Source organism: Lynx rufus, unplaced genomic scaffold (genome assembly GCF_022079265.1).
Source record: "Lynx rufus isolate CCGP_SWC_20201006 ecotype Redwood Valley unplaced genomic scaffold, mLynRuf1.p SCAF_23, whole genome shotgun sequence".
Lineage (NCBI taxonomy): Eukaryota > Metazoa > Chordata > Mammalia > Carnivora > Felidae > Lynx > Lynx rufus.
In genome coordinates, this window is record NW_025814838.1 from 22,042,064 (window position 1) to 22,069,237 (window position 27,174).

The window sequence follows — 27,174 nt, forward strand, 5'->3', positions numbered from 1 at the left end:
AGCTCCGCTGTCCGTCCCGAGGGACGGGGACTGAGCGACACCAGCGCCAGCGAGCACAGGTCCTCTGCTGCGTCGCTCCGCACGGGTGAGGCTCTGGAGGATGTGGGGGTGTGGGGAAGCCCGCTCCAGGGGGTGGCCGTGGTCTGCAGCTGTCTGGCTGGCTGGCCCTGCCCACCACAGCTCAGAACGACTCTGGCCTTCAGATGGCCCAGGGCAGCCCAGACCACCCGCCCGTCTTCCCCTCTTTAAGCTGGTCGCAGGGCCTCCTTCCGCTCTCACTGAAGGCTGTCCGCACTGGACACGGCCTGACTGTCCCTGGCGGCGCGTGTGGCACTCGGGCCGTGGCAAGCTCCACCCTGCAGGGGCAGATTCTGGGCTGCACACAGGGCCTGTGCGCACACGCGGCCGGGTAGCTGTCCCGTGGGGGGAGCACCCTCACTGGCCTCTGAGGTTGGCCCTGGGTTTTAAGGTATAAGCACATCCCACGTAATACTTGGGGTATACTTACACTGAAAGAACGCTGTTTATGCGAAATTCAAATTCTAGTGGGTGTCCTGTATCTTAATTTGCTAACCCCGGCAACCCTAGCCCTACGGTCAGCAGGGCAAGAACGATGAGTGTCTGACCCGGAGGAGGTGTTGGCTCCCAACGCTGCTGAGAGGCACATGGGACTGGAGGCGGGGGCAGGGGGGAGCTCCCCCCTGCCACCTTCCCAGACACTACTCTGCCCTGCCTCTTCTCCCCTGCTGTTGTCCCTCCTCTGCCACTCGCCTGGCCTTTCTGGCCTAGCGGTTCCCAATGCTGGCTGCTCACTACAATCACCAGGGGAGCTCCAAAACACACACGCGTTGACTGGGCGCATGGGTGGCTCAGTCGGTTAAGCGTCTGACTCTTGATTTCGGCTCAGGTCATGATCTCGAGGTTTCTAAGTTTGAGCCCCGCATCAAGCTTCGCGCTGACAGTGAAGCCTGCTTGGGATCCTCTCTCTCTGCCCCTACCCCATTCACACTCGCTCTCACCCTAAATAAATAAACTTAAAAATTTTTATTAAAAAAATACATACGTGTTGAGGCCCGACCTCACACCAAATAAACCTCTAGGCGGTTGAGCTAAGCAGTGGCTTTTTAAAAATAGTTCTTCCTAGAACGACCATAAGATTCAGCAATTCCATTGCTGAGTATATAAACCCAAAGGAATCGAAAGCAGGGACCTGAACAGGTATTTGTACACCTGGTATTTGAACAGGTATTTGTTCACAGCAGCATTTATTCACAAGAGGAAAAAGGCGGAGACAACCCAAGTGTCCATCGATGGACGAATGAATAAACAAAACGTGATCTAACTATAAAGACAGAACATGACTTAGAGTGAAATTTTTAGACGTGTTACAACAAGGATGAACCTGGAAAGCAGACACAAAAGGACAAATACTGCATGAGGTCCCTAGAGGAGTCAGATTCGTAGTGACAGAAAGGAGAAGGCTGGGTTCCAGGGGCTGGGAGGAGGGGAAAGGGGAGTTAGTGCTTAACAGGGGCAGGCTTCCCATCGCGGGGATGAAACATTCCAGAGGTAGATGGTGGTGACGGTTTCACAGCATTGTAAATGTACTTAATGCCACAGAGTTGTACGCTTTAAAAATGGTTACAACGGTAAACTTCATGCTGTGTATATTTTACCACACACACACACACACACACACACACAGTGCTCTAGACACTGTCCTGCCAGAGCCGAGGAGCCCTGGGCCCGGCCCTTCTCCCACATGGTCCCCTCATTCCCCTAGCCACCACCTCACCCCCAGTAGCAGCAGGGGCAGGGTGTCACCTGTGGGTGTACCTGGACAACCAATGACAGGAAGCCATGTCCGCCGCTAGGCCACACCCTGACATCACCCAAGCCAACAGCAGGACACTGGCCCTGCTGTCCTGGCCTCACGTGCTAAGAGGCTGCAATAACACTGCTCGGCCTTGGTTTACGCACATGGGGAGATCTGGATGGCTGCGGAGGTACAACTTACAGAGAGCAAAGTGAGCCCAGTGGGTTTTTACATCTGTAGGCACCTGTGTGTCTGCACCAATCGGTGATCATATCGATCGCCCAGATCAACGTATTCAAGGAGGTGACTACTGCTATTCCGACTTCTATCATGTCAGATTGGTTGGGCCTGACATTAAACTCCCCATAAGCAGATTCACAGAGTATGTTCTCTTTGGGGTGACATTTTGTTCACTCAGTGTGTCTGCAAGAGTCAGCCACTTGAGTTTGTCAGCAGTTCCTTCGCTGTCATTACTACCTGGGACCTGATTGTTTCAACTTTACAAAAAATACATATATATATATATATGTACATGTATATGTATATATATGTATATATGTATATATACATATACAAAAAATACGTACATATATATGTACATGTATATGTATATGTATACATGTATACATATATGCATATGTATATATGTATACATATATGTATATGTATATGTGTATATATGTATATATGTATATGTATGTATATATGTACATATATGTATATGTATATATGTGTGTATATACACACACACACACACACACACACACACATACATATATCCCATTCTATTGTTGATGGATATTGGCAGTTTCTCCTTTTTTTTTGGACACTATGAATAAAGCTGCTAGAACATTCCAATACTGTGTCTTGATGGATATAAACACTTGTTTCTGTTAGGTATACAGAGCCAGGCAGAGAATTGCTGCGTCACAAAAACATGCCTATTTGGCCTTATCACTACCAAACACTTCTCTGATTTCACTTTGCATTTCTTTGATGACTAAGGATATTATCTTTTGTGACAGATCTTCAATTTTTTGGCTCATTTTTAACTGGGCTGTTTCTTACTGATTTTTAATGTTTATTTTTTTTATTTATGAGAGAGAAACAGAGCGTGAGCAGGGGCGAGACAGAGAGACAGAGGAGGACACAGAATACGAAGCAGGCTCCAGGCTCTGAGCTGTCGGCGCAGAGTCTGACGTGGGGCTCAAACTCACGAAAGGTGAGATCATGACCTGAGCCGAAGTCGGACGCTCAACCGACTGAGCCATCCTGGCGCCCCTGTTTCTTACCGGATTTTTAAATGTACTGGAGACATCTCCTAGTCAGTAGTTTGCTTTCTCGCCCTTTTAAAACTGTCTTCTGTTGAACAGATATCCCTAATTTTAATGAATCCAAATATGGCACTCATTTCTTTCACGGTTAGTGTTTTGTGCTCCACTTAAGTCTTTACCTAGCTCAAGTTCCTGAAAGTATTCTGTAACTGTTCCTAAACACTTGGTGGGGCTAGCATTCATGTTTAGATCTATGATCCAGCTTGAATTAATCTTTGTGTGTGGTGGGAGGATGGGGGTCAAGGTCCATTTTCCGATAGGAATATCCCATTGGAGCAACACAATGTAATACAAAGACCATCTTTTCTCCCCTGACTTGCAGTGGAGTCCCTGTTGTAAATGTGCTGACCACACATGACGTGTGGGTCTGTTTCGGGACCCTCTGTCGTATTGCACCGGGCTATCTGCCAGCCCTGTGCCAAAACCTACAGCTCTATACTAAGCCTTGATGTTGGGTAGTAGAAGTCGTCTAGCTTTGTTCTTCTTTCTCAAAATAATTTTGGCTGGTCTAGGGTCTTTTGCTTTACATATATGTTTTAGAATCAGCTTGCCAATTTCTACCCTCCCTTCCTCACCAAAAAAGCTTGCTGGAATTTTGATTAGGATGTCGTTCAATTTATCGATCAATTTGGGAAGAAATGACATTTTAATAATAGTAAGTCTTCCAATGCATGAACATGGTAAATCCCTCTTTTAGGTCTTCTTTCATTTCTCTTAGTATTGTTTTTAGTTTTCTGTGTAGAGGTCTTGCAAATTTTTTGCTGAATTTATTCCTATTTTTTTTTAATGCTTATTTATTTCTGAGCTAGAGACAGAGCATGAGCAGGGGAGGGGCAGAAAGAGAGGGAGACACAGAATCCGAAGCAGCTCCAGGCTCTGAGCTGTCAGCACAGAGCCCAATACAGGGCTCGAACTGATGGACCGTGAGATCATGACCTGAGCTGAAGTCGGACGTCCAACTGAATGAGCTACCCAGGCGCCCCTAGATATTCGCTTTTTAAATATTTCAAACTTTTACTGTCAATTTCATTGTTGCTAATAAGCAGAAATAGATATGACTTTTTTATTTTTTTTTGTTTTTTTTTTGTTTTTTTTTTTTAATTTTTTTTTTTTTCAACGTTTATTTATTTTTGGGACAGAGAGAGACAGAGCATGAACGGGGGAGGGGCAGAGAGAGAGGGAGACACAGAATCGGAAACAGGCTCCAGGCTCTGAGCCATCAGCCCAGAGCCCGACGCGGGGCTCGAACTCCCGGACCACGAGATCGTGACCTGGCTGAAGTCGGACGCTTAACCGACTGCGCCACCCAGGCGCCCCAGATATGACTTTTTTAAACCGACCTTGTGTTCAAAACCTTGCTAAGTTCATGTATTAGTTCTAATCAATTGTAGACTGTTTTGGATTTTCAATGTATATAATCATGTCAACTGTGAACAGTGAAAGTTTTTTTTTTCCTTTTCCAATCCTGAAATCTTCTATTCTTTCATTTTACCTACTGCACTAGCACCTAATTGAAAAACCACCGGGGGGGGGGGGGCCTGGGGTGGCTGAGTCGGTTGAGCGTCCGACTTCAGCTCAGGTCACGATCTCGTGGTTTGTGAGTTCGAGCCCCGCGTCGGGCTCTGTGCTGACAGCTCGGAGCCTGGAGCCTGCTTCGGATGCTGTGTCTCCCTCTCTCTCTCTGCCCTACCCCTGCTCATACTCTGTCTCTCTCTCTCTCTCAAAAATGAAAAAACTTCAAAAAAAATTTAAAGAAAAACAACCAGGGCACCTAGGTAGCTCAGTTAGTTGAGCCTCCGACTCTTAATTTTGGCTCAGGTCGTGACCCCAGGGTTGTGAGATCCAGCCTCCTGCTGGGCTCCATGCTGAGTATGGAGCCTGCTTAAGATTCTGTCTTGACTTCCCTCTGCCCCTCTTTCTCCGTCCCTCTCCCCCACTGATCTCTAAATAAAAAAATTTTTTTTTAAATTGAATGTTATTTTTTTCACATTACCAAACTCCTTCATATGCAAGTAATATAAATATGTATTTGTTCCTAAGCTCTATATTATGTTCTGATGACTTCTGTATCTATTCTTGTGCTGACCCACCCTGTTTTACACAGCTTAATACACGTGGAAGATAGTATTCAAGAACCTAAGGTTGGTTCAATGTTAGAAAATCTGTAGTGTAGCTCACAGATTAAAGGAGAGACTGTATATGAATCCAGCATGTCACTCTCTAGTGACTTCCCACCACACTTAGTACAAACCCAAACGCATTATGGCCATTATGACGGTGGGTGGGTCTCAAACGTCCTCTTATCCTGTGAGCCCCACCCCTACCCCCATTCACTGTGCTCCAGCAACTGGCTTTTTCTGCCCCAGTAATGCACAGGGCATGTGTACTTGCTGTCCCCCTAGCTCTGTGTGTAATTAACGCTTTCTCACTCTTCAGATCTCTGCTCCTAAGTGGCCTTCTCACAGAGGCCTTCCCTGGCCACCGTGACAGCCGACCCACTCCGCCATGCACCCTGTGTGTTTCATTCACAGCGTTAATCATGTCAGATGGCCTCACTCATTCGCTGGGTTTCTTTACTGTCATGTGCCCCACCCGGATCACACTCACAGGGTCAGGACCTTGTCTAACTTGTTCCCTTCAGATCCCCCAGTGCCCACAGGCCACAAAAGGCCCTCAATAAATACCTCCTGATTCAATGACTGAAGGGAAATAAATCATGTGGTTGGGTCAATACTGCTAAAAAGGTATTTGCTAATTTAACAGACATGCCTAATTTTTTAAATGTGGGGACGTACAAGGGGAACCTCAGTGGCTCAGTTGGTTGAGCATCCGACTTCGGCTCAGGTCATGATTTCACGGCTCGTGAATTCGAGCCCCAAGTCGGGCTCTGTGCTGACAGCTCAGATCCTGGAGCGTGCTTTGGATTCTGTGTCTCCCTCTCTCTCTCTGCCCCTCTCCTGCTCACGCTCTGTCTCTTTCTCTTAAAAATAAACATTAAAGGGGCGCCTGGGTGGCGCAGTCGGTTAAGCGTCCGACTTCAGCCAGGTCACGATCTCGCGGTCCGTGAGTTCGAGCCCCGCGTCGGGCTCTGGGCTGATGGCTCAGAGCCTGGAGCCTGTTTCCGATTCTGTGTCTCCCTCTCTCTCTGCCCCTCCCCCGTTCATGCTCTGTCTCTCTCTGTCCCAAAAATAAATAAACGTTGAAAAAAAAAATTTAAAAAAAAAAATAAATAAACATTAAAAAAATTTTTTTAATTAAGAAAAACATGGGGACATACTATAAGAGGCAGGAGATTGTCCAGCACAAAGGCTGGTGTCAGTGAAGCCTTGGTTTCTCTGGCAATGAGCCTCAATGTCCTCATCCATAAAACGGGAGCGGTGACAATTTAATAAGGGTTGTTACAAGAAGTGAAATGATGTAAGTACAATGTTTAACAGATCGTCGTCTGGAGCACAGGAAGCCCTCAGGAGCAATCATGTGGCGTTATCTGAATGGTGCTAGGACATAAGGAAGCGAAGGAATCTTTTCCAAGAGGAGAGAACAACTTAGACACAATCACAAACATGAGGCCTGACGGCTTGGGCTCGAACCATGCCTGGGAGTCAGACGAGGATGCCCAGTGTGATTCCCGTCACTCACCACTGCGTGGGGGAGGCGGAGGGTCTGACCCACGTGGGAAAACTTGTTCAGGATAAGTGTTGCGATTTTAGGAAAGAGATGAAGTTATTCATGCTGCAGTAAGCATTCACTGAGAAATGATGGGAAATGACATGAATACTTAATATTTGATGGGAAAGGAGATACAACGCACCAAGACTGTCTTCCTCAGTGACACCCACACCGATCTATCCACATTAGTGAGACTTCACTCAGAACCCCATCTGGTTTCTTTTCCCCTTGGATTTGACGCCAAGAAGAACAAAAGAGGGGGAACAGCCAGGGGGTCCGAAGAAGAAGAAGGAGCGAGGCCTCCCCCTGGCCTCTTACGAACGCTGCCGGACTCCCTCAGCTGGGCTGGACACGGCCTGCCCTGAATTCATTGCACTACCTAACACTTCAACAGCGCTCCGGACGGAACGGCTGGAAAACGCTATTCTACTTGTTGTCAAGCCCCTTTTAGCATCTTCTAGGTAAAAAGGTTCACCCCGAGTTAGAGTGCCAGGAAAGCCCAGTGCAAGCACAAGGTCAGGGAACATGTCGGATCCTTGGGGCTGGAGTCAGGTGACCCCTCCCCTAAGTGACGATCGTTGAGACCCAGAGAACCGCCAAGCTAGAAGACACGGGCCAGACCCATTTCACTGAGCGGCTGGTATCCGGAGCGGCAGGTGTAGCCTCTGCTCAGCCCTGTCCTGTCTTCTCTCCTAGACCCCTGGGCGAGGGATGGCCGACCCCCACCCCCTGAGTTCGTGGGGCCCTGCCGGAGGAGCTGCTGTGGGCCGGACACCCCGCCCGCTGCAGGTGAGGAGGGGGCGGGGGCGCGCCGGGGGTCCTGGAGCGCCCACCGTAGCTGAGGGAGGGACACACGGGATCCACTCGGAGCCTCAGGGAAAGCGACGGGAGCAGGTGGGGCCCCGCACGGCTCCGCCTCTCGGTGGCCCCACACTGCAGCGCCCAGCAGAGAAGGGCGCTGCTGGGGTCAGGAGTCCCCAGGGGCTCCCTCCTGACTCACTCACCCCTCCCCTCCTGGCAACCACGGATGATCTTTTCCCTTTCTCCACAGTTTTGCCTTTTCCAGGGGGGTCACAGAGCTGGGCTCACAGAGCACGCGGCCTTTCCAGATTGACCTCCTTCATTCTCCCCTTCTCGGGAGCAGACCTGCTCTTAACCCCGTCTCCACTTCCAGGTCACAAATGAGGACAGCACAGCACGAGGAGCTCAGGCGGCCTGCCCGGTGCCACACAGCCAGTAAGTGGCGGAGCTCAGGTTCCAGCCTGGGCCCGGTTCTTATCCACCACGCTCCTGGCGTCAGGGACGACGCTCGCCATCCAGGAACGAACAGCCCTTCCTGGCCCTTCCTGGAGGCCGGACGGAGGGGGCCACCGGCAGCCTGGGGAAGGACAGGGAGTGGGGTCCCTCCCCATCCCTGGAGGCTCACTCACCTGTCCCAGGCCAGGGTGGTGATGCGGCACACGGCACCTCAGGCCCTCTCTTCGCAGCTGCTGGCGGCCATCGCGGACCCCATGAGGAAGCAGGAGGTGCGGACCGGCGGGGAGGCAGGCCAGGGCCGAGGCCCCGGCTCCCCGGCTGGGCAAGTGAAAGCCCTCGTGGACCTGCTGGCCGGGAAGAGCAGTCAGGGCTCCCAGGCCCCAGAGCCCCTGGACAGGGCGCCACAGGCCCCCCTAGGGCCTCACGGTGACGGTAGGCGGAAGGAGGGTGTCCCTGGGCCCTCCCGCTCCCCGCTGCCCTCCCCCTCCCCCACCCTCCACAGCCCTCCCCTTCGGCCTCTGTCCCGCAGACTCGAGGACACAGAAGTGCCGGGAGGCTCTGCTGAACAGGGCGAGAGGCGGCCCCCCCGCCCAGGCTGACCAGCCTCCTGCTGCTGGAGGGGCTGACGGACCTACAGCTGAGGGAACATGACTTCACACAGGTGGAGACCACGCGTGGGGCCTGGCGCCCGGCCAGGAGCCTCACCCTGGACAGACTCTTCCTGCCTCTGTCTCGGGTGTCTATCCCCCCCCGAATCTCCATCACCATCGGGGTAGCTGGCGTGGGCAAGACCACCCTGGTGAGGAACTTCGTCCAGCTCTGGGCCCGGGGACAGGTCGCCAAGGACTTCTCCCTGGTGCTCCCCTTGACCTTCCGAGATCTCAACACCCACGAGAAGCTGTCTGCGGACAGGCTCGTCCGCTCCGTCTTCTCGCACATCGGGGAGTCCGGCCCGGCGGCGGAAGCCCCACCCAAAACCCTCCTGATCCTGGATGGCCTGGACGAGTGCAAGACGCCTCTGGACTTCTCAAACACCGTGGCCTGCACGGACCCCAAGAAGGAGATCCAGGTGGACCATCTGATCACCAACATCATCCGGGGCAACCTATTCCCAGAAGTCTCTGTCTGGGTCACTTCCCGCCCCAGCGTGGCCGGCCAGATCCCGGGGGGCCTGGTAGACCGGATGACAGAGATCCGGGGCTTTGACGAGGAGGAGATCAAGGCGTGTCTGGAGGAGATGTTCCCCGAGGACCACACCCTCTCCGACTGGGTCCTGAGGCAGGTGCGGGCGGACAGGGCCCTGTACCTGATGTGCACGGTCCCAGCCTTCTGCCGGATTGCGGGGTCGGCCCTGGGTCACCTGCGCCACAGCGGGCCGGGGCCCCAGGACGCCGGGCAGCAGGCTCCGAGGACCCTGTGCGAGCTCTACTCTTGGTACTTCAGGATGGCCCTCGGCGGGGACGGGCAGGAGAAGGGCAAGGCGAGCCCTCGCATCGAGCAGGTGGCCCACAGCTGCCGCAAGATGGTGGCCACTCTGGGGCGGCTGGCCTTCCACGGGCTGGTCAGGAAGAAGTACGTGTTCTACGAGCAGGACCTGAAGGCGTTTGGCGTGGATCTCGCTCTGCTGCAGAGCGGCCTGTGCAGCCGCTTCCTGCAGCGGGAAGAGACGCTGGCCGCGTCGACGGCCTACTGCTTCACGCACCTGTCCCTGCAGGAGTTTGTGGCGGCCGCGTATTACTACGCTGCCTCCAGGCGGGCTATCTTCGACCTCTTCGCCGAGGGTGGCGTGTCCTGGCCCCGCCTCGGCTTCCTCACACACTTCAGGAGCGCGGCCCAGCGGGCCATGCAGGCCGAGGACGGGCGGCTGGATGTGTTCCTGCGCTTCCTCTCAGGACTCCTCTCCCCCGGGGTCAACGCCCTGCTGGCAGGCTCCCTGCTGGTGCAGGGGGAGCACCAGGGCTACGGGGCCCAGGCGGCCGAGCTCCTGCAGGGCTGCCTGCGCCCCGACGTGGCGGTGTGCGCCCGGGCCGTCAACGTCCTGCACTGCCTGCACGAGCTGCGGCACACGGAGCTGGCCCGCGGCGTGGAGGAGGCCATGCAGAGCGGCAGCCTGGCGGGGCTGACCGGCCCCCGGCACCACGCGGCCCTGGCCTACCTCCTGCAGGTGTCAGACGCCTGCGTCCAGGAGGCCAACCTGTCCCTGTGCCTCAGCAAGGGCGTCCTCCAGAGCCTGCTGCCCCAGCTGCTCTACTGCCGGAGCCTGAGGTGGGCGCTGGGGTGGGGGTGTGCGCGGTGCGGGTCGGAGGAGACAGCAGGGGCCTGGAAGGCCGTTCCCCTCCACCACACCCCCCCCTCCCCGGTGTCAGCATCCTGGGGGCCGCCTGCAGGGCCACAGCACGGATGGCTTAAGGCAGCAGAAACTTGTTCTGTCACAGCTCTGGGGGGGCACGGTCCAAATTCAAGGGGTCGGCAGGCCTGAGCTCCCTCTGAAGCCTTCCTGCCTCGCTAGCTCGTGCTGTTCACTGGCAGTCCTCAGCTTGTAGACGCATCACTCCGATCCGGGTGGTCACACGGGCGCCTCCTCGGTGTCACCGTCTCCACGTGGTGTTCTCTCTGACAAGGACGCCAGTCGTACTGGCTTACGGGCCCGCCCCCCTCAGAATGACCTCATCTGGACTCATGACATCCGCAATCACCCTGGTTCCAGATGAGGTCATGAGCTTGAGGCGCTGGGGTGGCGGCGGGAGGTCAGAACACCGACATATCTTTCCGGGGAACACGATTCAACCTACGGCCCTCTGTGAGCCACCCCTCTGCCGACAGAGGCCGCGCCCACTTACTCCACCACCACCCCTCCCGCCCATCACCCATCCTGCTCTGGACTTCAGTGTCTCTAAGACCAGGGCCGTCAGGACCTGAGAGCAGCTGCCACACCCTTAGAAGGAGAGCTAGCAGCCCGTGTCCCGCGGACACGTGATGTACGGGGCTGCCGGGGAGACGCCCTCTGCGCAGGAATCCTGGGGCTCACCACACCGAGGCTCCCGGCGTACCCTCCCGGGAAAACCTCGAGCCTGGCGGGCGCGCCAGCACGGGTCCCCGGGCCACCTCGTGGTGGGGGCTGCGTGGCGATGCAAACGTGGGCCAGGGAAGGGATGCCAGCCTGGGTGTGTCTGCTGCCCTGAGGGCGGCCCTTTGCCGGGGCCTCGTTCCACCCGCCCGCGGGCGGTGGTACCACTCATTATCGCTCTGCCTCCTGCAGGCTGGACAACAACCAGTTCCAGGACCCCGTGATGGAGCTGCTGGGCAGCGTGCTGAGCGGGAAGGACTGTCGCATTCAGAGGATCAGGTAACGCTCACCCGGGAGACCCCACCCGGGGTGCCTACCTGTCGCGTGCGGTCCAGGGCTATTTTCCCGTCCTCCTCTCTGCTCAATCGGCCAGAGGCGCTTGCAAGGAGAGGTGCCTTGGAAACACGTGGCTGCTTGTTTCTGCCCCTTCCGGAAAGTTCCAGAGGCTCAGGTCCCTCACCTGTAAGAAGAGGGAAGGGATATGGTGAGGGTCAGGCGCTCTGGTGGACATGGGAGCATTTCCGCAGATACTCAACGTTCCGAAGTACTGCGAGGCACAATGTTCTCTAAGCTCCTCTCAATGTTTGCCCTCAAAACAGTATTACAGGCACAGGATTGGCTCTTGAAATTAAATTAGAAATTTTTTAATTTAAAATTTGGATTTAAATTTGAACTTTTATTTAAACGAGTACAAAAAAATAAAATTTAAACATTGAATCTTTAATGGTGTGATGAGACACAAGTCTGTGTGCTGACGGCAAAATAGAGTTTCGTGCTTGTGAAATCTCCTGTGATCACATTTCCAAGTCTCAGTAACACTGAGGAGTGGGCTTGTGACCTGGGGGTGGTTAGAACTAGGGAGAGGAGTCTGGAGAACAGGGTCCAGAGAGGAATTCTTCATCCTCACTTAAGCCTCCCTCTGGGTTCAGGAATAATCTCTGAGAAAACAAACACAAACACGGAGTCAGGAGCCAAAAGAAGTCACGGAAGACAGTGGCGAGCGGTGGGCTGTGTGTGACCCTGTACAGTCAACTCTGTGCCAAAGGAGTGTAAACATGGGGTTAAAACGTATCTGTGAGTCTGGGGTCTCCGGGACCCCCCGAAAGGTTTAATGATTCACTAGAAGGACTCACAGAACCCAGAAGAGCTGTTGTACCTGCACTTGTGGCTCCGGACATCAAAAGGATACGGATTTAAATGTGCAGAGGGAAGGGTGCATGAGGCGGGCCCCAGAGAGACAGGGGCAAGCTTTCAGTTGTCCTTCAGTTTCAGGTGGTGCAGACAGGGCCCGCCTCCCCAGCCACCACGCGCAACAGCACACTTGAAGCGTTCCAACCAGGGAGGCGCACCCGGGCTTGGGTCCAGACATTTTACTGGAGGTGGGTCATGGGAAGCCCCTCCGGAGGTAGGGACGTCAGGCTGCCACTGCACGGCCCAAGGGCCCCAGGTAAACACAGACAGACTCATCAGGCAGGACATTCCAAGCGTTCAGAGGTCACCTCTCCGGAACTGGGGGCAAGGTTAACCCTTTCCTGCACATTCCCCCTTCCGGTTGTTGAAGCAGCTTCAGTGGGTTAACTCAAGGCAAGCGGTGAGGACGGGCCAGGCACAGAGGAAGCACTGGATGAGGGCCGGCTATTAGCAGGATCCCCTTGGGCTAGCAGCCAGAGATAGAAATGCAATCCCTCTGAAAGAAACACAACAACATTAATTAATTTCATTAATATTCTTCCTTCACGGGAGCCTTCAGCAAAATAGTCAACTTCCAGAGTTTTGCATAAAGGAGTCTGGATAACGCTCAGAAAATATTCTGCACACACCCAGGAGCTTCTGGACAGAAAGAGGAGACGTGGAGGCCCAGAGCCCAGGCACGTGGTGCCCCCTCAGCCTCCGGGACTCCTAAAGCTGTTCTGAGGAACACGGGTTTTTGCTTTTTGTTGTCTTTTTTTGTTTTCAATGTTTAGTTTTCCGAGAGACAGACAGATTGCAAGTGGGGGAGGGGCAGAGAGAGGGGGAGACCCAGAATCCGAAGCAGGCGCCAAGCTCTGAGCTGTCAGCACAGAGCCTGATGCGGGGCTCAGATTCATGAACCGTGAGATCATGACTTGAGCCAAAGTCAAGACACTTAACCGACTGAGCCACCCAGGCGCCCTGTTTGTTTTACTTTGAAGTTAATTCTATAGTTAGGACCATTTTCCTTCCCTGTGCTAGAAAAGGACAGGGGCCAGTGGTGAGCTAGTACTATGAATGCAGCCACAGTTCATGAGAGCAGGTTTTTAAAGTTTTAGGAACTTTTGCCAGCTGGGACTGCTTGAAATCGGCCGTGGTGACAGTATTTACACCATGCAAATCGGCCAATGCTACAAATCAGTATTGTTGTACTTTTCCGGCACACTGCTGCCGGGGATCTTTGTGGGAAACTTCTGTAACTGCCCATGCTCTTTGCTGCCCTGTTTGCATAGAAGCTGTCGTACTGGATTCTGGCCAGACTTTGCCTTGGGCATCTTTGCCAGCGTGAGGGTCTGTCCCCTGCACTCTGGCCTTACCTTACTTGGCTCAGAGGCTTTCCTGGCCTGGGCGATTCTGCTCCAGGGCTCACGTCATCTCCACCTGCGTCCAGGCCCTCATGATGCTGGTGAAACCGGGAGGTTTGGATCACAAGCCTGGTGTTGAGGAAGAGGCCATGACAGTTGTAGACCTGCAATAACCACTCTTCTCCTTCTCCTTGGGCAGCTTGGCTGAGAACCAGATCAGTAACAAAGGGGCCAAAGCTCTGGCCAGATCCCTCCTGGTCAACAGAAGTCTGACCGCTCTGGAGTAAGTAGGACACCAGAGGCCAACGTTCTACCACTGGGACAGGGAAAGCTTGTCAGCCATCTTGTGAAGTCCCCCAGACCACACTGTCCCCTCGGTCGGTTGGAAGGACAGCAGAGTGAGCAAATTCCTGGCTCCTCGTCAGTTGTGGGGATCAGCCCAGGGAAGCACCAGAATTTTGGCCCTGAAGCTGGTATGATTCTCCTTTCCATACTTGGCCCAAGCCACGTCCATCAGATCCTGCTCCCTCCCCCCCGCCGCCCCCGCCGACCCCCCATCACATGGGGCCATACTGGGAAATTCCTTACTTGTTCACCTGAATAAGGATCTCCACAAAACATGAAATCTTAAACCCCGTTATTTTCAAAGAGCGTAGATTTAAAGGTCAGTGTAACTTCTTTCTTTCCTCCCTGGGAATTGGATAAAAGAAAACGGTTCTTTCTCTCTTCTTCCCGCCAGCCTCCGCAGTAACTCCATCGGACCTCAAGGGGCCAAGGCTCTGGCAGATGCTCTGAAGATTAACCGCACTCTGGCCTTTCTGAGGTACGTGCCATCTGCTCCACATCCCGATATAACCAGCAGAGGGCCCACAAAACCCTCTCCCAGGTGCCAACCATGGAGTGGGAGATGATTCAAAATGGCAGGCATGCTATACTGGCTCCTGTCTAGGTGGATGCCACATGATCTCGTATCTATACAAGTTTCAGGTTTCAGTTCCTCTGTGCTCATTGTCCTTGTGTGTACAGCCTAATCCAGGGATAGAGGAAAAGGAGGATGCGGTTGTATAGAGGTGGAAAAGCAAAATAATCTATGAGGAAAACCTCTTGTCTTCCATCGAATGGGAAATCCAAGGCCATGGTGTCAGGATGTTTCCCTGAGGTGTTTTCCGGGACGCTGAAAGTGCCATTCTCTAGAATGTTCCTATGGTTTGCTGTGCTTTTAGGATTTGTCATATGTGGTTGTACCCATCCTTAGTTGAGTGTGTACTGTTATTTGTTTCTTCATTTATGTATTTTTATTGGGGTGAAATTCACCACTTTAAAGTATACATTTCAGCGTCAGTACGTTCACAGTTGTTCCTTCATCACCTCTATGTAGTTCCACAATATTTTCACCACCTGAAAAGAAGACTGTATTCTTTATCAATCACCTCCCATTCTCCCCTCCCCCCAGTCCCTGGAAACCACCAATCTGCTTTCTGTCTCTATGTTTACCATGGAATCATACAATAAGACCTCTTGTGTCTGGCTTCCTTCACTTAGCATATTGCTTTGAAGGCTCATCCACATTGTGGCACATGTCAGTGCTTCATTCCTTTTTCTGGTTAAATAACATTCCGCTTTATGAACAGACCCCAACGTACCCATTTGTCAGCTCACGGACATTTGGGTGGTTTCCACCTTTTGGCTCTTGTGGATAATGCTGCTGTACACATTCATGTGCAAGCATTTGAGTACCTGTTCTCCATTCTTTTGGGTAAATACCTACCGGTGAAACTGCTCAGTAACTCTATGTTGGACCTTTTGAGGAAGCGCCGGACTGTTTTCCACAAGGTCCGCACCATTTTACATCCCCACCAGCAATGGGTGAGGGTTCCGATATTTCCACATCCTTGTTAACATTTGGAGGCTGTGGCTTTTAGCTGTAACTAAGACTACGGACCACCTAGCCATCGTCATCCAGATAATATGCGCACCCTGTCCCCAGTCAGCAGACAAATGCTTAGAGACTCAGAGGGAATCCTTATGATTCCCTGGGAGAAACCAACTGTTCCCAAATCCTGTGTGGTGGGCAGCAAGGGCACGTAGTGGTCAGCTGCTACCCCCACCCCCTGGGCCTTGGTAACACTGTGGTAGGGGTCAAGGCCACCATTGGGCCCTCTCTTGTGCCGTTGGTGATGTACCTCTTCCTTGCCTCCACAGCCTCCAGAACAATGCCATCAGGGATAACGGTGCCAGGTTTGTGGCTGAGGCCGTGGCCGCCAACCGGACCCTCTCTGTGCTACAGTAAGTGGACGTGCTGGCCAGCAGAGATACCCCCCTTCTCCCCTCCTCCAAGGGCCTGTTTCCTGCAAGGAAGGATGATTGGGGAGACGGCCTGAGACTTCCGGGCCCATCTAGATGACCCCTGGAAATCTTGATGTCCACTCTTCCACAGAACAGGTATTGGGGAAATAATTAAAAATAAAGCCTCCTGCCAATGCAGAAAATCCTCTCTGCAAAGGTAGAAAAGAATGAAACAGTTGCATTATTTGAAGAATCAACCAGATTGCACTGCACATCATTGGCAATCCAGCAGCGAGCTGGCCAGGACAGAAAGAAATCTCACCCTTTTCTACAGCCAAGCAGATACAACCCACGGCACGTGTGTTCTCAAGATAACTTGTCCTCAAGTAAGAGGACTGGACAGCACCGTCTGTCACCCACAGTGTTTCCTCAGTTTGCCTGGTGGTTAAGGTAGTCAGCTGTTCAATGATTGCCTTTACCCAAAGGAAACGCCAGGCTCCTCGTGCCATTATGACAAGCAGACAATTACAACTTGGAGTGGTGCTACCTTCCTCGATGCGCTCCTTTCAGAGACGTGGTTCTGAGGTCCCTTGGGGGCCATCACTCTGGCAAAAGGCTTATTTAGCTTTTAAAAGGATTTATACGCTTCTCAAAGGGACAGATTTACAATCCCAAGTTTTCTCAAAGAAATGCTCTGAGGGAAAGGATCCCTTTTGGAACCAGGGAAAATTCCCTTTAGTTGAGATTTGTATCTGGCCTTACACAGGACAGGTCCTGCCCTGCCTGCCCTTCTGGGATGCGCACAGAGGTTCTCTTGTAGCATCTCCCTCCTCCAGATTTAGTATGAAGGGAAGTAGCTTTCGGAGAAGAGCGGAAACGGAGGGTCTGCCCTAGGCAGGACTGCAGGGGTGGGAGGTAGGCTGCGGGCTGGTCGAGAGGGAGGACGACTGTTGAGTGTTGGGAGGGTTGCCTGGGCAAGGAGCCCAGCTGTCCTTGCCTCTGACCCCCCACACAACAGTGTCAATCTGCTGGCATCGTTTTGGCAATGATGCACAGACTGTTCCTAGAGCCCCCTCTGCCCATGCGGTGGGGAGAGCACCTGAGTCGTCTCTGAGCTCTCGCCCTTCCCCCAGACTGTCCCCAGAGTGGGAATGGCTGTGGCCAGCTTTGCTGAGGGACCCCTCCCCTCTCCCACAGCCTGCAGAAGAATACCATCGGGCCTCTGGGAGCCCAGCAGACGGCAGATGCCCTGAAGCAGAACAGGAGTCTGAAGGAGCTCATGTGAGAAATGCGGAAGGGCTACATTTGTATCCTCAGGGACCGGCACAGAGCCCAGCCCATCACAAATATTTGTGAGCATGGGGATGGATGGATGGATGATGGATGGATGAACGGATGGATGGATAGACGTGTGGGTACTTCACATGAAGTATCACAAAACCTCTCACCAAACAGTTGGCCCTGCCCCTGCTAGGGAGTCCAGACGTACTTTGCTAGGTTGATCTCTTACAGGCAGTTGGGAGTCACCTGCAGAGGCCACCAGCCAGACTCAAGAACAGACTGTGCCCTGGGCACCCTTAAGACAACAGAGAGAGCACTGCCCTGGAGGGCTTCCCTGGACCCTGATCCCCGGGGCCCACCCGCCAGGCTGCTCCAGAAAACCAGCCCACCCTTATCTTATCTCTTGCAGATTCTCCAGTAACAGCATTGGTGATAAAGGTGCCGAGGCCCTGGCTAAGGCCCTGAAGGTGAACCAGGGCCTGGAGAGCCTGGAGTGAGTCTGCCTGACCACACTCAGGAGTGGCCGTGGGCAGTGGGTGACATCCCTGGGTGGGTGACAGATGGGTCTAGGCGTCCCATCTAGAAGGTGGGCAGGTCCCGGAAGAGGGCTGTCAGTCAGGGCCACCACCCTGCCGGGATCCAGCCAACCGCCAACCCTGGGCACACTGTGATCTCGGTCTCTCTCCACGCCTACCTCACTGTTCCGTCCCACCCACCAGCTCCATTTCCCCGGACAGCAGAGGTTGGTGTTGGTTCTGGAGTTTCCAGAGTCACAAGCACCAAGTCCCCCTAGGCTGGCACTGGCGACTAAAGAGGGTTGCAGCTGCAGCAGCCTTGGTGGGGGCTGGGGGAGCTCAGCGCTGCCCCCACCCTGGCTGCAGACACAACGCAAACCCCTTCTCTGGGCCATTTAGAGCCACTCAAATCAAGGCAGAGTCTAAACTTTGGGGGCTGGTCACACTAGAGCCACCTGCCCTGACCTAGCAGGGTCTGGAACAGGTGGGGGATGGGGACAGGAAGGAGGGATGATGAGAAGAACACCCAGGGTCCCCCAACTCTGTTGAGCCCTACACCTTCAGTCCCCAAGCTGGAACAGTGGCTCCCTGGGGGTCTGGGACAACCGTCCCGAGCGCTGCCCCGTCCTGTTTGCAGCCTGCAGAGCAATTCCATCAGTGACGCAGGTGTGGCGGCGCTGATGGGGGCCCTCTGCACCAACCAGACCCTCATCAGCCTCAAGTAAGTCCCGCCTTCCCTCTCCGGCCGGGGTGTCCCTTTGGTCAAGGGGTCTGAAGGGCCTTTGGGACTTGGGAGGAAAGGCTGGGGCTGGGAAGGCCACACCTCCCTCTGTGGGTCCATTAGGAAGACATCTGTGGTTGGGCAGCTGGGTCCCGGAGCCTGTGGCATCCCACCCGCTCTGGAGGGCAGGGGACAGCAGGGGACAGCCGGGGTCCTCAGCTGGCCGGTTCTGCTGCTCCCTCTGCTACACGAGCTTGTGAGGCAGCCAAGCATGTTCGCCTGCCCCCGCCCCCTCACCTGAGGGCCCATCAACCGATCCGCTCCCTCCTGGGTGGCCCCACTGTCGGCAGCCCCACAGGGAGATGCTTGGCCGGCCGGGGAGCCCTGCCTGTCGGAGGCCCTTCGCACCCGTTCGCTCAGGAGGCCCAGGTCACCCCTGAGGTTCCTTGGGTTTGAGAAGCCTGAGTGCCAGAGGTCGTGTCCCCCAAGTCCCCACGTATCTGGTCAGCAGTTCAGGGTCTTCTCTCTCCCCAGCCTGCGAGAAAACTCCATCAGCTCAGAGGGAGCCCAGGACCTGGCTCAAGCTCTCTGCAGCAACAGCACCCTGAAAAATCTGGAGTACGTGAGTCGGGGGTGGGGTGTGCTTCCTACGGCCCCTTCAGGCCCAGGGTGACAGGGGGCTGCAGACCCTCGTCGCCTTGTCATTTTACAGGCTGGAGGGGGACCCGGTTGGGGAGGAGGAACCAGGAGACCTGGCCTCTGGGGGCAGCCCCTCCACTCTCATGTGATAAGTAACCTGCAGATGAGGTTCGTGGGGACGCTGCCTGCCCCCGTGCCCCACTCCCCGTGGTGATGTGAGGGGGGCCAGATCTTCAGGGCAGCGCAGTACAGGGATCAGGAGTGAGTCCTCCAGGGGGGATGATCTGTCCCGGGACCCTGTCCCTGTGGCTGTCAGGAAGGCACGTGCTTGGCACACACCAGCGCTCAATCAACACGAGCTAGGTGGGTCCTCGGGGAGGAGGGGGCCTGGATTCCCAGGTGAGCGAGGACGGGGGCTCCACGCCAGCAGGCTCCTGCTTACTCGCCGCTGATCCCTTCCTCCCAGCCTGACAGCCAACCTCCTCCACGACCAGGGCGCCCAGGCCATCGCGCTGGCAGTGAGAGAAAACCGGGCCCTCACATCCCTCCAGTGAGTCTACGGTGCCCCCCACCCCTCCCTGTCCCCTCTGCAACGCTGCGGGGCCATCATACCCACTGGCATCGGGCTCCCCCACAACACGGACTCGGGGGCTTCCAGTAGGCTGCGCCCTGCCCCCCTCCAGCCCCCCCCCCCCGCTTCCTGGGGCTGATCCACTGAGAGGCCAAAGGTGGGAGGTGGGCGCCCACCTCACGCCTCCAAGTGCCACAAGCCTCATGCAGGGGCCATTTGGAGTCTTCATTTGAGCCCGTCCCTGTGCCCACCCCTAACCAGAGAGTGCTGACTGACCCCTTGGGACTAGACCCGAGGCGGGGTGCAGGAGTTGTGTCCACCAGTGGCCAGGACCCCGTCCTACAAGCACTCCTTCCCTGCCGTCAGACTCTCCTGGGAGGAGTCCCCTCTTTCTGCACCTTCCAGAGCCTCCCGGGCTCTGCTCTGGCCCACGCGGTCACACGTGTCTGTGTCTGCCCAGCCTGCAGTGGAACTTCATCCAGGCCGGTGCGGCCAAGGCCCTGGGACAAGCACTACAACTCAACCGGAGCCTGACCAGCCTCGAGTGAGTGGGGCCTCGGCAGGGGCGGCGGGAAGGGCAGGGCGGCAAGGAAATCTGAAATCTCGGGGTCCACCAGGCACACGGCTCGGCTCGTGCCAAAGGCCCTCAGCACACAGCCTCCTCTGCCCTAAGGCCAGCGGGCATGTTTCTGTTCTTAGCTGTTTTGTTGTTTTTTAAACGGCTTTGTTGATACGTAATCCCCCTACCACAAAAATCTACCCAGATAAAGCGTACAATTCGCTGGCTTCTAGTATATTCACAGAGTTGTGCGACCATCCCCACAATTGTAGACCATTTCCCTTAAACAAACCTTAAACAAACCCCCACACTCATCAGCGGTCACCCCCCATTGCCCCCGTGCCCCAGCCCCTGGAAACCACACGTCTGCTTTCTGTCTCTACGGAGTTACCTGTACTGGACACTTCACGTACGTGGGACTGAACAGCGTGTGACCTCTTGCCACCAAGGTCTTTCGTTCGGTATCAGGTTTCCAAGGTTCACCCAGGTTGCAGCAGGAATCAGGGCTTCATTCCTTTCTGTGGCTGAATCCTATTCCGCTGTGCAGATTGACATGCCATTTATCCCCTCATCTGTCGAGGAACATCTGGGTGGTTTGGACAGTTTGGCTCTCGTAACGCTGCTGTGAACGTTCGTGTACAAGCTTCTGCCTGGACATACGCTTTCATTTCTCTTGGGCACATGAGCGAGTGGAGCCGCGGAGTTGAATGGGAACCCTGTCTCTAACCCTCTGAGTCTCGCCTGCTTTGGACCACGCCCATGGCTTCTCCCTTGGCATCCAGGATAGCCCATTTCTGGCTGGTTCTTCTGTCTCACTGACATCCTGGGGCTCCTCAGGGATCTGTTCTAGGCCATCTTGTCTCGAACGAGCTCTCTATTCCAGAAGCTGTCCTCTCGCACACTCCTGGACTTCAAAGTCCCGGTGCCCCCCGCGTCTAGACCCCTCTCTCCTGAGCCGCAGACCCACGTAATCACTGCCCACGCTGCCTCCCCACGAGTCTGTTCTCAGCTCTGCCTCACGAACGGGCCCGGCCAACCCGGCCTGCAAGCTAGAAACATCGTCTCTGTTCTCGCTTCCCACTTGCGACTCTCCTCCCAAGGCCCCACCGTCTCCCTCTACCCTCGCGGCCACCGTCAGGCCACCAGCTCCACTCACCCTGCGTCCCCGTAGCAGCCTCCACATCCAGTCCATCCGCTCACACTGCTGGCCAAACATCTTTCCAAAATGTGTATCTGTCCCCGTCCTGAGATGCTTCAATGGCTGCCCAGTGCCTGCAGAGTGAAACCCACCCCTCGGTGTGGCTTCTAACAAAGGCCCCAAAGGCCTGCTTCCGACATTTCACACGCCAGCCACTTCATGCCATTTCTTTGGGTTCCGTGGATGTGCCAGGCCCCCTCCCCCAACTCTCATCCTGCAGGTTTCAGTTCAGACCTATTTCTCCCGGTGGCCTCCGTGACCACACGGGGGCAGGAGACCCCACGGGCTCCTCCGTCCCCCCAGCACGTGGCCCACGGTGCCGGCTCGTTCAGTCACAACTGCCCACCTGAGACAGGATCAGGCCAGGGCACCACACGCACTAACACGTCTGCTAAAATCGCGAATGCAAACTGCTCCCTTCAACACCCCAATGCCCACCCGACGTAAATTCTCCATCATTTACTGCGCTAGGAACTGACTTTACTCCAATGTGGAAGGGAAGGAAAAAAAAGAAAAGAAAAAAGACGTAAAACCCTGATGAGCAAGAATGGTCAGGGACTAAGGGCTTTGACTGAATTCTCTGGCTGGCACGCCCATTTTTTTGTCCTCACCCTTAAGTGTATTTCCACGCATCCCTTTTCTTGTTTGCTTCTGATGACCCAGGTTCATAGAGACCCCAGAGCCCTCTGCATGTTAATTAGGAGGCCGCGGGGTCGGTTATCCCCTCGGCAACCCTGGGAGTCTAGTCTGCGGTGTGCGTGGTCTGAATGAAAACTAGAAGGTCCAAGTTCAGGACGTCATGCTGGAGTGCCACTAGCCCCGTGCCCTGTGAGCCCGGGGGTCACGCTCTGTGTTCAGTTTGCAGGAGAACGCCATCGGGGACGAGGGCGCCTCCGCACTGGCCAGCGCACTAAAGGCCAACACGGCCCTCACCGCTCTCTAGTAAGTGTTGACGTGCACGGCCGCCCAGGCATCCGGCCCTGAGCCCTGCTTTCATACCAAACATCAGTGTTGCTTCCCAGCCAAGAAGGTGTTAAATTTTCCTAATGTTAGCAATTGGGACAAAGTAAGAAGCAGGGGTTCAGGGAGTGTTTTTCCTCAAACCCTCCAGGGAACCACCTCTCCTTCCCGTACCCGTAGCATCCCGATCTCTGTCCTCGGCATCAGGGGAGGCCGGAGGCGCGGCGCTCTCTGGACGGATCACAGGCCAACAGTTTTCAGCGCTATGTTGTCACTTGCAGCCCTCAGTCCAGGGGTGGAGAAGGAAGGACAAGGATGCACGGAAGCTGGGCCAGGCGGGGTGCAGGCCGGAGCGCCCCAGCCCGTCCGCACTGACCCCATCTCTTCTGCATAGTCTGCAGGTGGCCTCCATTGGTGCCCGGGGGGCCCAGGCGCTAGGGGATGCCCTGGCTGTGAACAGGACCTTGGAGATTCTCGAGTGAGTACTCCAGTCTCTGGTTGCTGTCTCTTACCCAAACGAACCAAGCTGTTGATTCAAAATGAAGATACAGAAGGGAAAAAATGTCAATTTACATGGAAAGTCACAAACCACTTAAATATCGTCACTGAGATGAAGCTTTCCCCAGCTTCCCCGCTGCCACCTCACACCTCTTCCCTGGGAGTCACCGCTGTGGCTCCTGCTCTCCTCGGTCTTGCCCGGGCTGCGCACATCCTGAGGTCCTCTGTAGGGGTCCTTGGCCACTGACCTTGGTCTAGGAGTAGATCCAAACCCCGGGCGGGGGCAGGGGCGACTTAAGCTCAGTGGGGGTCTCAGGCATGTCCCAGTCATTCCTGCTCTTGTGGTCCTGTGACGCTGAGCATGTGGGGACCGCTGGAGGAAGTGTCTCCTCTCTCACCTCAGCCCCACTCTCCTTCCCTTGGGATGGAGGGCGAGGGCTCCAACGAACCACCCAGGTTGGGCCAGCTTCACCCCTCCTGGTGCGTCCTGCTCCCCAGAGCCGATCTCTGTTTTGGGCCGGGGAGTCAGGAAGGAGGAACCGCCCCCCGTGGTTGCTGCGTCCCTGCTGCCTCCACCCAGTGGCCCGTGCTCGTCTGCGGAGGTACTGTTCACACCCCACAACTGTCACTGTGCTTTAGGCTTCGTATCTTTCCTGACAGCTTAAGAGGAAACGCCATCGGGGTGGCCGGAGCCAAAGCCCTGGCAAATGCTCTGAAGGTCAACTCAAGTCTCCGAAGACTCAAGTGAGTGGTTGTAGAGACCTACCTCCGCCCTGGCACAGCAGACTTCTCTGCTGGAACCTCCCCACGTAATGAGACGCTCTTGACTTCCTCTGTAAGCCGCTTCCCTGACTAGAAATAGCACTAGAGTCCACGTTGCAGATGAGTTTGTTCATTCTATCTAGCTTATGTCAGAGGTAAGCCATTCAATGCCTGCGTTTTTGGTCTTCCATCCTCCATGGCGCTCGGACGGGACCACCTGGCTACCGGTAGACACTGGTCTCAGGGGTAAAGGCCACCTTGCTCTTGCTGGGGCACCTGTGATCGATGCGGCGCCGCTTCCCGGCGCGTGTTCTGTCCCGAATGGCTCACGATGGTGTCTGCATCTTTTCTCTGCCTAGTCTTCAAGAGAATTCCTTGGGGATGGATGGGGCGATATGCGTTGCCACGGCACTCTCTGGGAACCATGGCCTCCAGCACATCAAGTGAGTGGGGCTCGGCCCTTCCCTGCCATTCTGCCCCCCCCCCCCCCGGCAGGCTCACGGCTCCCAGGTCAGGCCCTGCCTTCAGCCTAATTCCTGGAGCTGGCAGACTCCCAGGTCTCTCAGCGGCTCTGCGGGGCAGCCCGGTGTAAGAGGGAGCCATTCTGGGCCTTCCCCATAGGAGGGATCCTGGAAGCTTGGTCTTGCCTGGAGTTCTGCATTTCGTGTAGTGACTGTCTGCTCTTTACTAAAGGGACTTGCAGGCCTCTGGCCCTTGAGCCCCTCTCTCAAGCCGGGTCCGAATCCTTCTCTTGCAGCCTCCAGGGAAATCACATTGGGGAGTCTGGCGCCAGGATGATCTCGGAGGCTATCAAGACCAACGCTCCTTCGTGCACTGTTGAAATGTGAGCGCAAACGTGCCTGGTGGATCAGGCGAGAGAACACAGAAGCAACTGGAAGCTTTTGAACAAAAACTCCCCGTCCAAGGCCCGTCCCTGTGGTCTGGGAACGATGCTGACCTGCACAAAAGCTGGTCTCCTGCAAGAGGCAGGAGGGATGCTGCCAAAGGGGTTGGGAGCACCTCTCCCGGCCCGGGTTTCGACCAGGCAGGGGTGACGCAGATTCCCTGCTGTGGCACAGAGGAGGGAAGGTGTCTGCCACGGGACGCAGGGACATAGGCCTTAAAACCCAGCCAGTGAGAAGCGGGCGTGAGCTTCTTCATACCCCGAGGTCTTCACGCGCCCCTTTTGTTTTCATTGTCTTTTTCCACTGGTTAAAATCATCCCCTCACTCTAAAGTGAGCTGTCACCTTCAAGCCTATGCAGAGTATCCGTTTGGCACGGGTGACAGAAGGGACCTTCCTTTTCTCAAGAAGAACAGAAGGTTTTAGGAGTATGATCCTCAGAGATACACGGAAAAACTGTGAGAATTGTTTTGAAGAGAAATTAAGGCTTTGAGTTATAAAATTCCGGACACAGAGACTAAGCTCTCCAAGGTTTTTGCCGTCTTTGATCCGTTACCAAATCTCTCAAAGGCAAGGATTACGTCCGACACACGTTATGTGGGGTCTGGCACACTGGTCGTCAATAGCGTGTTACATGTTGACGCCTCAATGTTATTCTACAGCCGGCTTCCCAGACCGCTGCTGCGCCTGCAGCGTCCCCATGAAGGCGACATCAGGCTTCCCAGACCCCTGCTGTGCCTCTCGTGTCCCCATGCAGGCGAGCAAGCTGAGTTCCATGTGGCACAAATTCCCTCAGGGGTTGGTTGGTCTGTGATGAAAGGAAAAAGTTCCCAAGTGGACACCACAGTTCTCACCAACTAAAAAACCAAGGAAAATGCTTATCAAGATTTTACAGTTTGAACACGAATCGATGTTGTTCCCAACGTTCCCTTAAAAATGAGTATTCGGGCAAGAATCCTCAACGTACGCTAAAACCATGGGTGACAGCCTATCGAGGAAGAAGCTCTCCACCCCAAAGGGATACTTACAAAGGAGAATTATCAAAATATCACCCCACATGGGGCATTTACAAAGGGGAAAAAGATATCTTTAAAGATGGAAAATTTGGCAAATGCTTTCTTGACAACGTGGTCAAACTTACCATCAGCACGAATGGGAGAAATTGCCATCACGTGCTCCTGATGGGAGGTGCTGCCGACACATCGCCGATGCAGTATTCTCACCAAAAATACGGATTTGACTCTAATCGGGAAGGAGCAGTCAGACAAAATCCAAATCGAGAGGCATTCTGCAAAAAACAATAGCCTGACCTCTTCAAAAATATCAGCGTCATGAAAAATACAAAAGGCCGGGGACTGTCTTAAATTGTAGATTAAACAGACATGACAACTTAACGCAGGATCTCTGACTGGATCCTCCACTGCAGAGAAACAATCAGCTATAAAGAAAAGTATTTGGAAACGGGAGACATTTGAATATGGGTCTTGGGTAGTATTTATTTGGATTACTGGGTTTTGAAAGTTATTTTTGCTACATATAGAACTTCAGAATGGTTTTTGGCTCTTAGTACTCTCAAGGTGTGGCCATGCTGTCTTCCGGTTTGCGCAGCTTCTGGCTGAGTGGAGAACTCGACAGAAAAAAAGATGTGGTAGCCAAATGCCGGAGAAAGCCGTGCCCTGCAGGAACCTAGCCACCAAAGAAACCTCAGGGGCCAAAGCAGCGGAGAAAAATCGTGCTCTCCAGGGACTCCGGGAGCAAGCCACCTCCCTAGCAGCCTACTGACAAGGCTCTATATGTCGCCAGCCAGCAAAGGAGAGAGATTTACAAGGAATAGCTCTGTTATCACAGAGCAGACCAAACGGTGAACTGGAGCGAGGCAATAAACCCATAAACAGCACGGTGGGACTTGTCTTTTTCTTTTTCATTTTGAACAGTTTCTACTGCTGTGTCTTCAGGGTCAGTATGTGCTCTTCTGTGGCGCCTCATCTGCTCTCAATCCCAATTTTTGTTTTTGTTTCTTTAATCTTCCCAAGTTTTGAGATTTTCTTTAGGCCTTATCTCTTCTTAATATGCTCCTGCCTCCCTCTGCCATCTCAATATAGGGAGTACAGTTAAATGTCTGAATGTCCTTTCCTACTAATTCTGTCATCTGTCATTTGAGTATGGGGGGGGGGAGTATGGGGGGGGTCATTCCTTGGTCTCTTTCTAGATTCTTATTATGCCTGGTAAGTTTTGATTGGACACCAGACACGGGGAATTTTATCTTGTTTCGTACAGACTATTTTTAAAAAAAAAATTTTTTTTTCAACGTTTTTATTTATTTTTGGGACAGAGAGAGACAGAGCATGAACGGGGGAGGGGCAGAGAGAGAGGGAGACACAGAATCGGAAACAGGCTCCAGGCTCCGAGCCATCAGCCCAGAGCCTGACGCGGGGCTCAAACTCACGGACCGCAAGATGGTGACCTGGCTGAAGTCGGACGCTTAACCGACTGCGCCACCCAGGCGCCCCATCGTACAGACTATTTTTATATGCCTTCCAATTCTTGAGCTTAATTCTGGAACACATTACTTAGAAACAGCTGCATCCTGGGGCGCCTGGGTGA

At 54.3% G+C, this 27,174-nt stretch overlaps 1 protein-coding gene across 1 annotated transcript; it reads left to right on the forward strand.

Annotated features, from left to right (window-relative positions):
- On the forward strand, positions 1-26,467 carry NLRC3 (NLR family CARD domain containing 3). Its single transcript, XM_047087346.1, is given in 21 exon segments — positions 1-85; positions 7,516-7,608; positions 7,994-8,055; positions 8,307-8,508; positions 8,606-8,666; positions 8,668-10,341; positions 11,336-11,422; positions 13,877-13,960; positions 14,417-14,500; positions 15,880-15,963; positions 17,161-17,244; positions 17,654-17,737; positions 18,397-18,480; positions 19,015-19,098; positions 19,586-19,669; positions 20,151-20,234; positions 22,306-22,389; positions 22,802-22,885; positions 23,566-23,649; positions 24,027-24,110; positions 24,425-26,467. Coding segments are annotated over 18 exon segments (3,183 nt in total). The 5' UTR covers positions 1-85; positions 7,516-7,608; positions 7,994-8,055; positions 8,307-8,330; the 3' UTR covers positions 24,516-26,467.
- Positions 26,468-27,174: the final 707 nt, after the last annotated feature.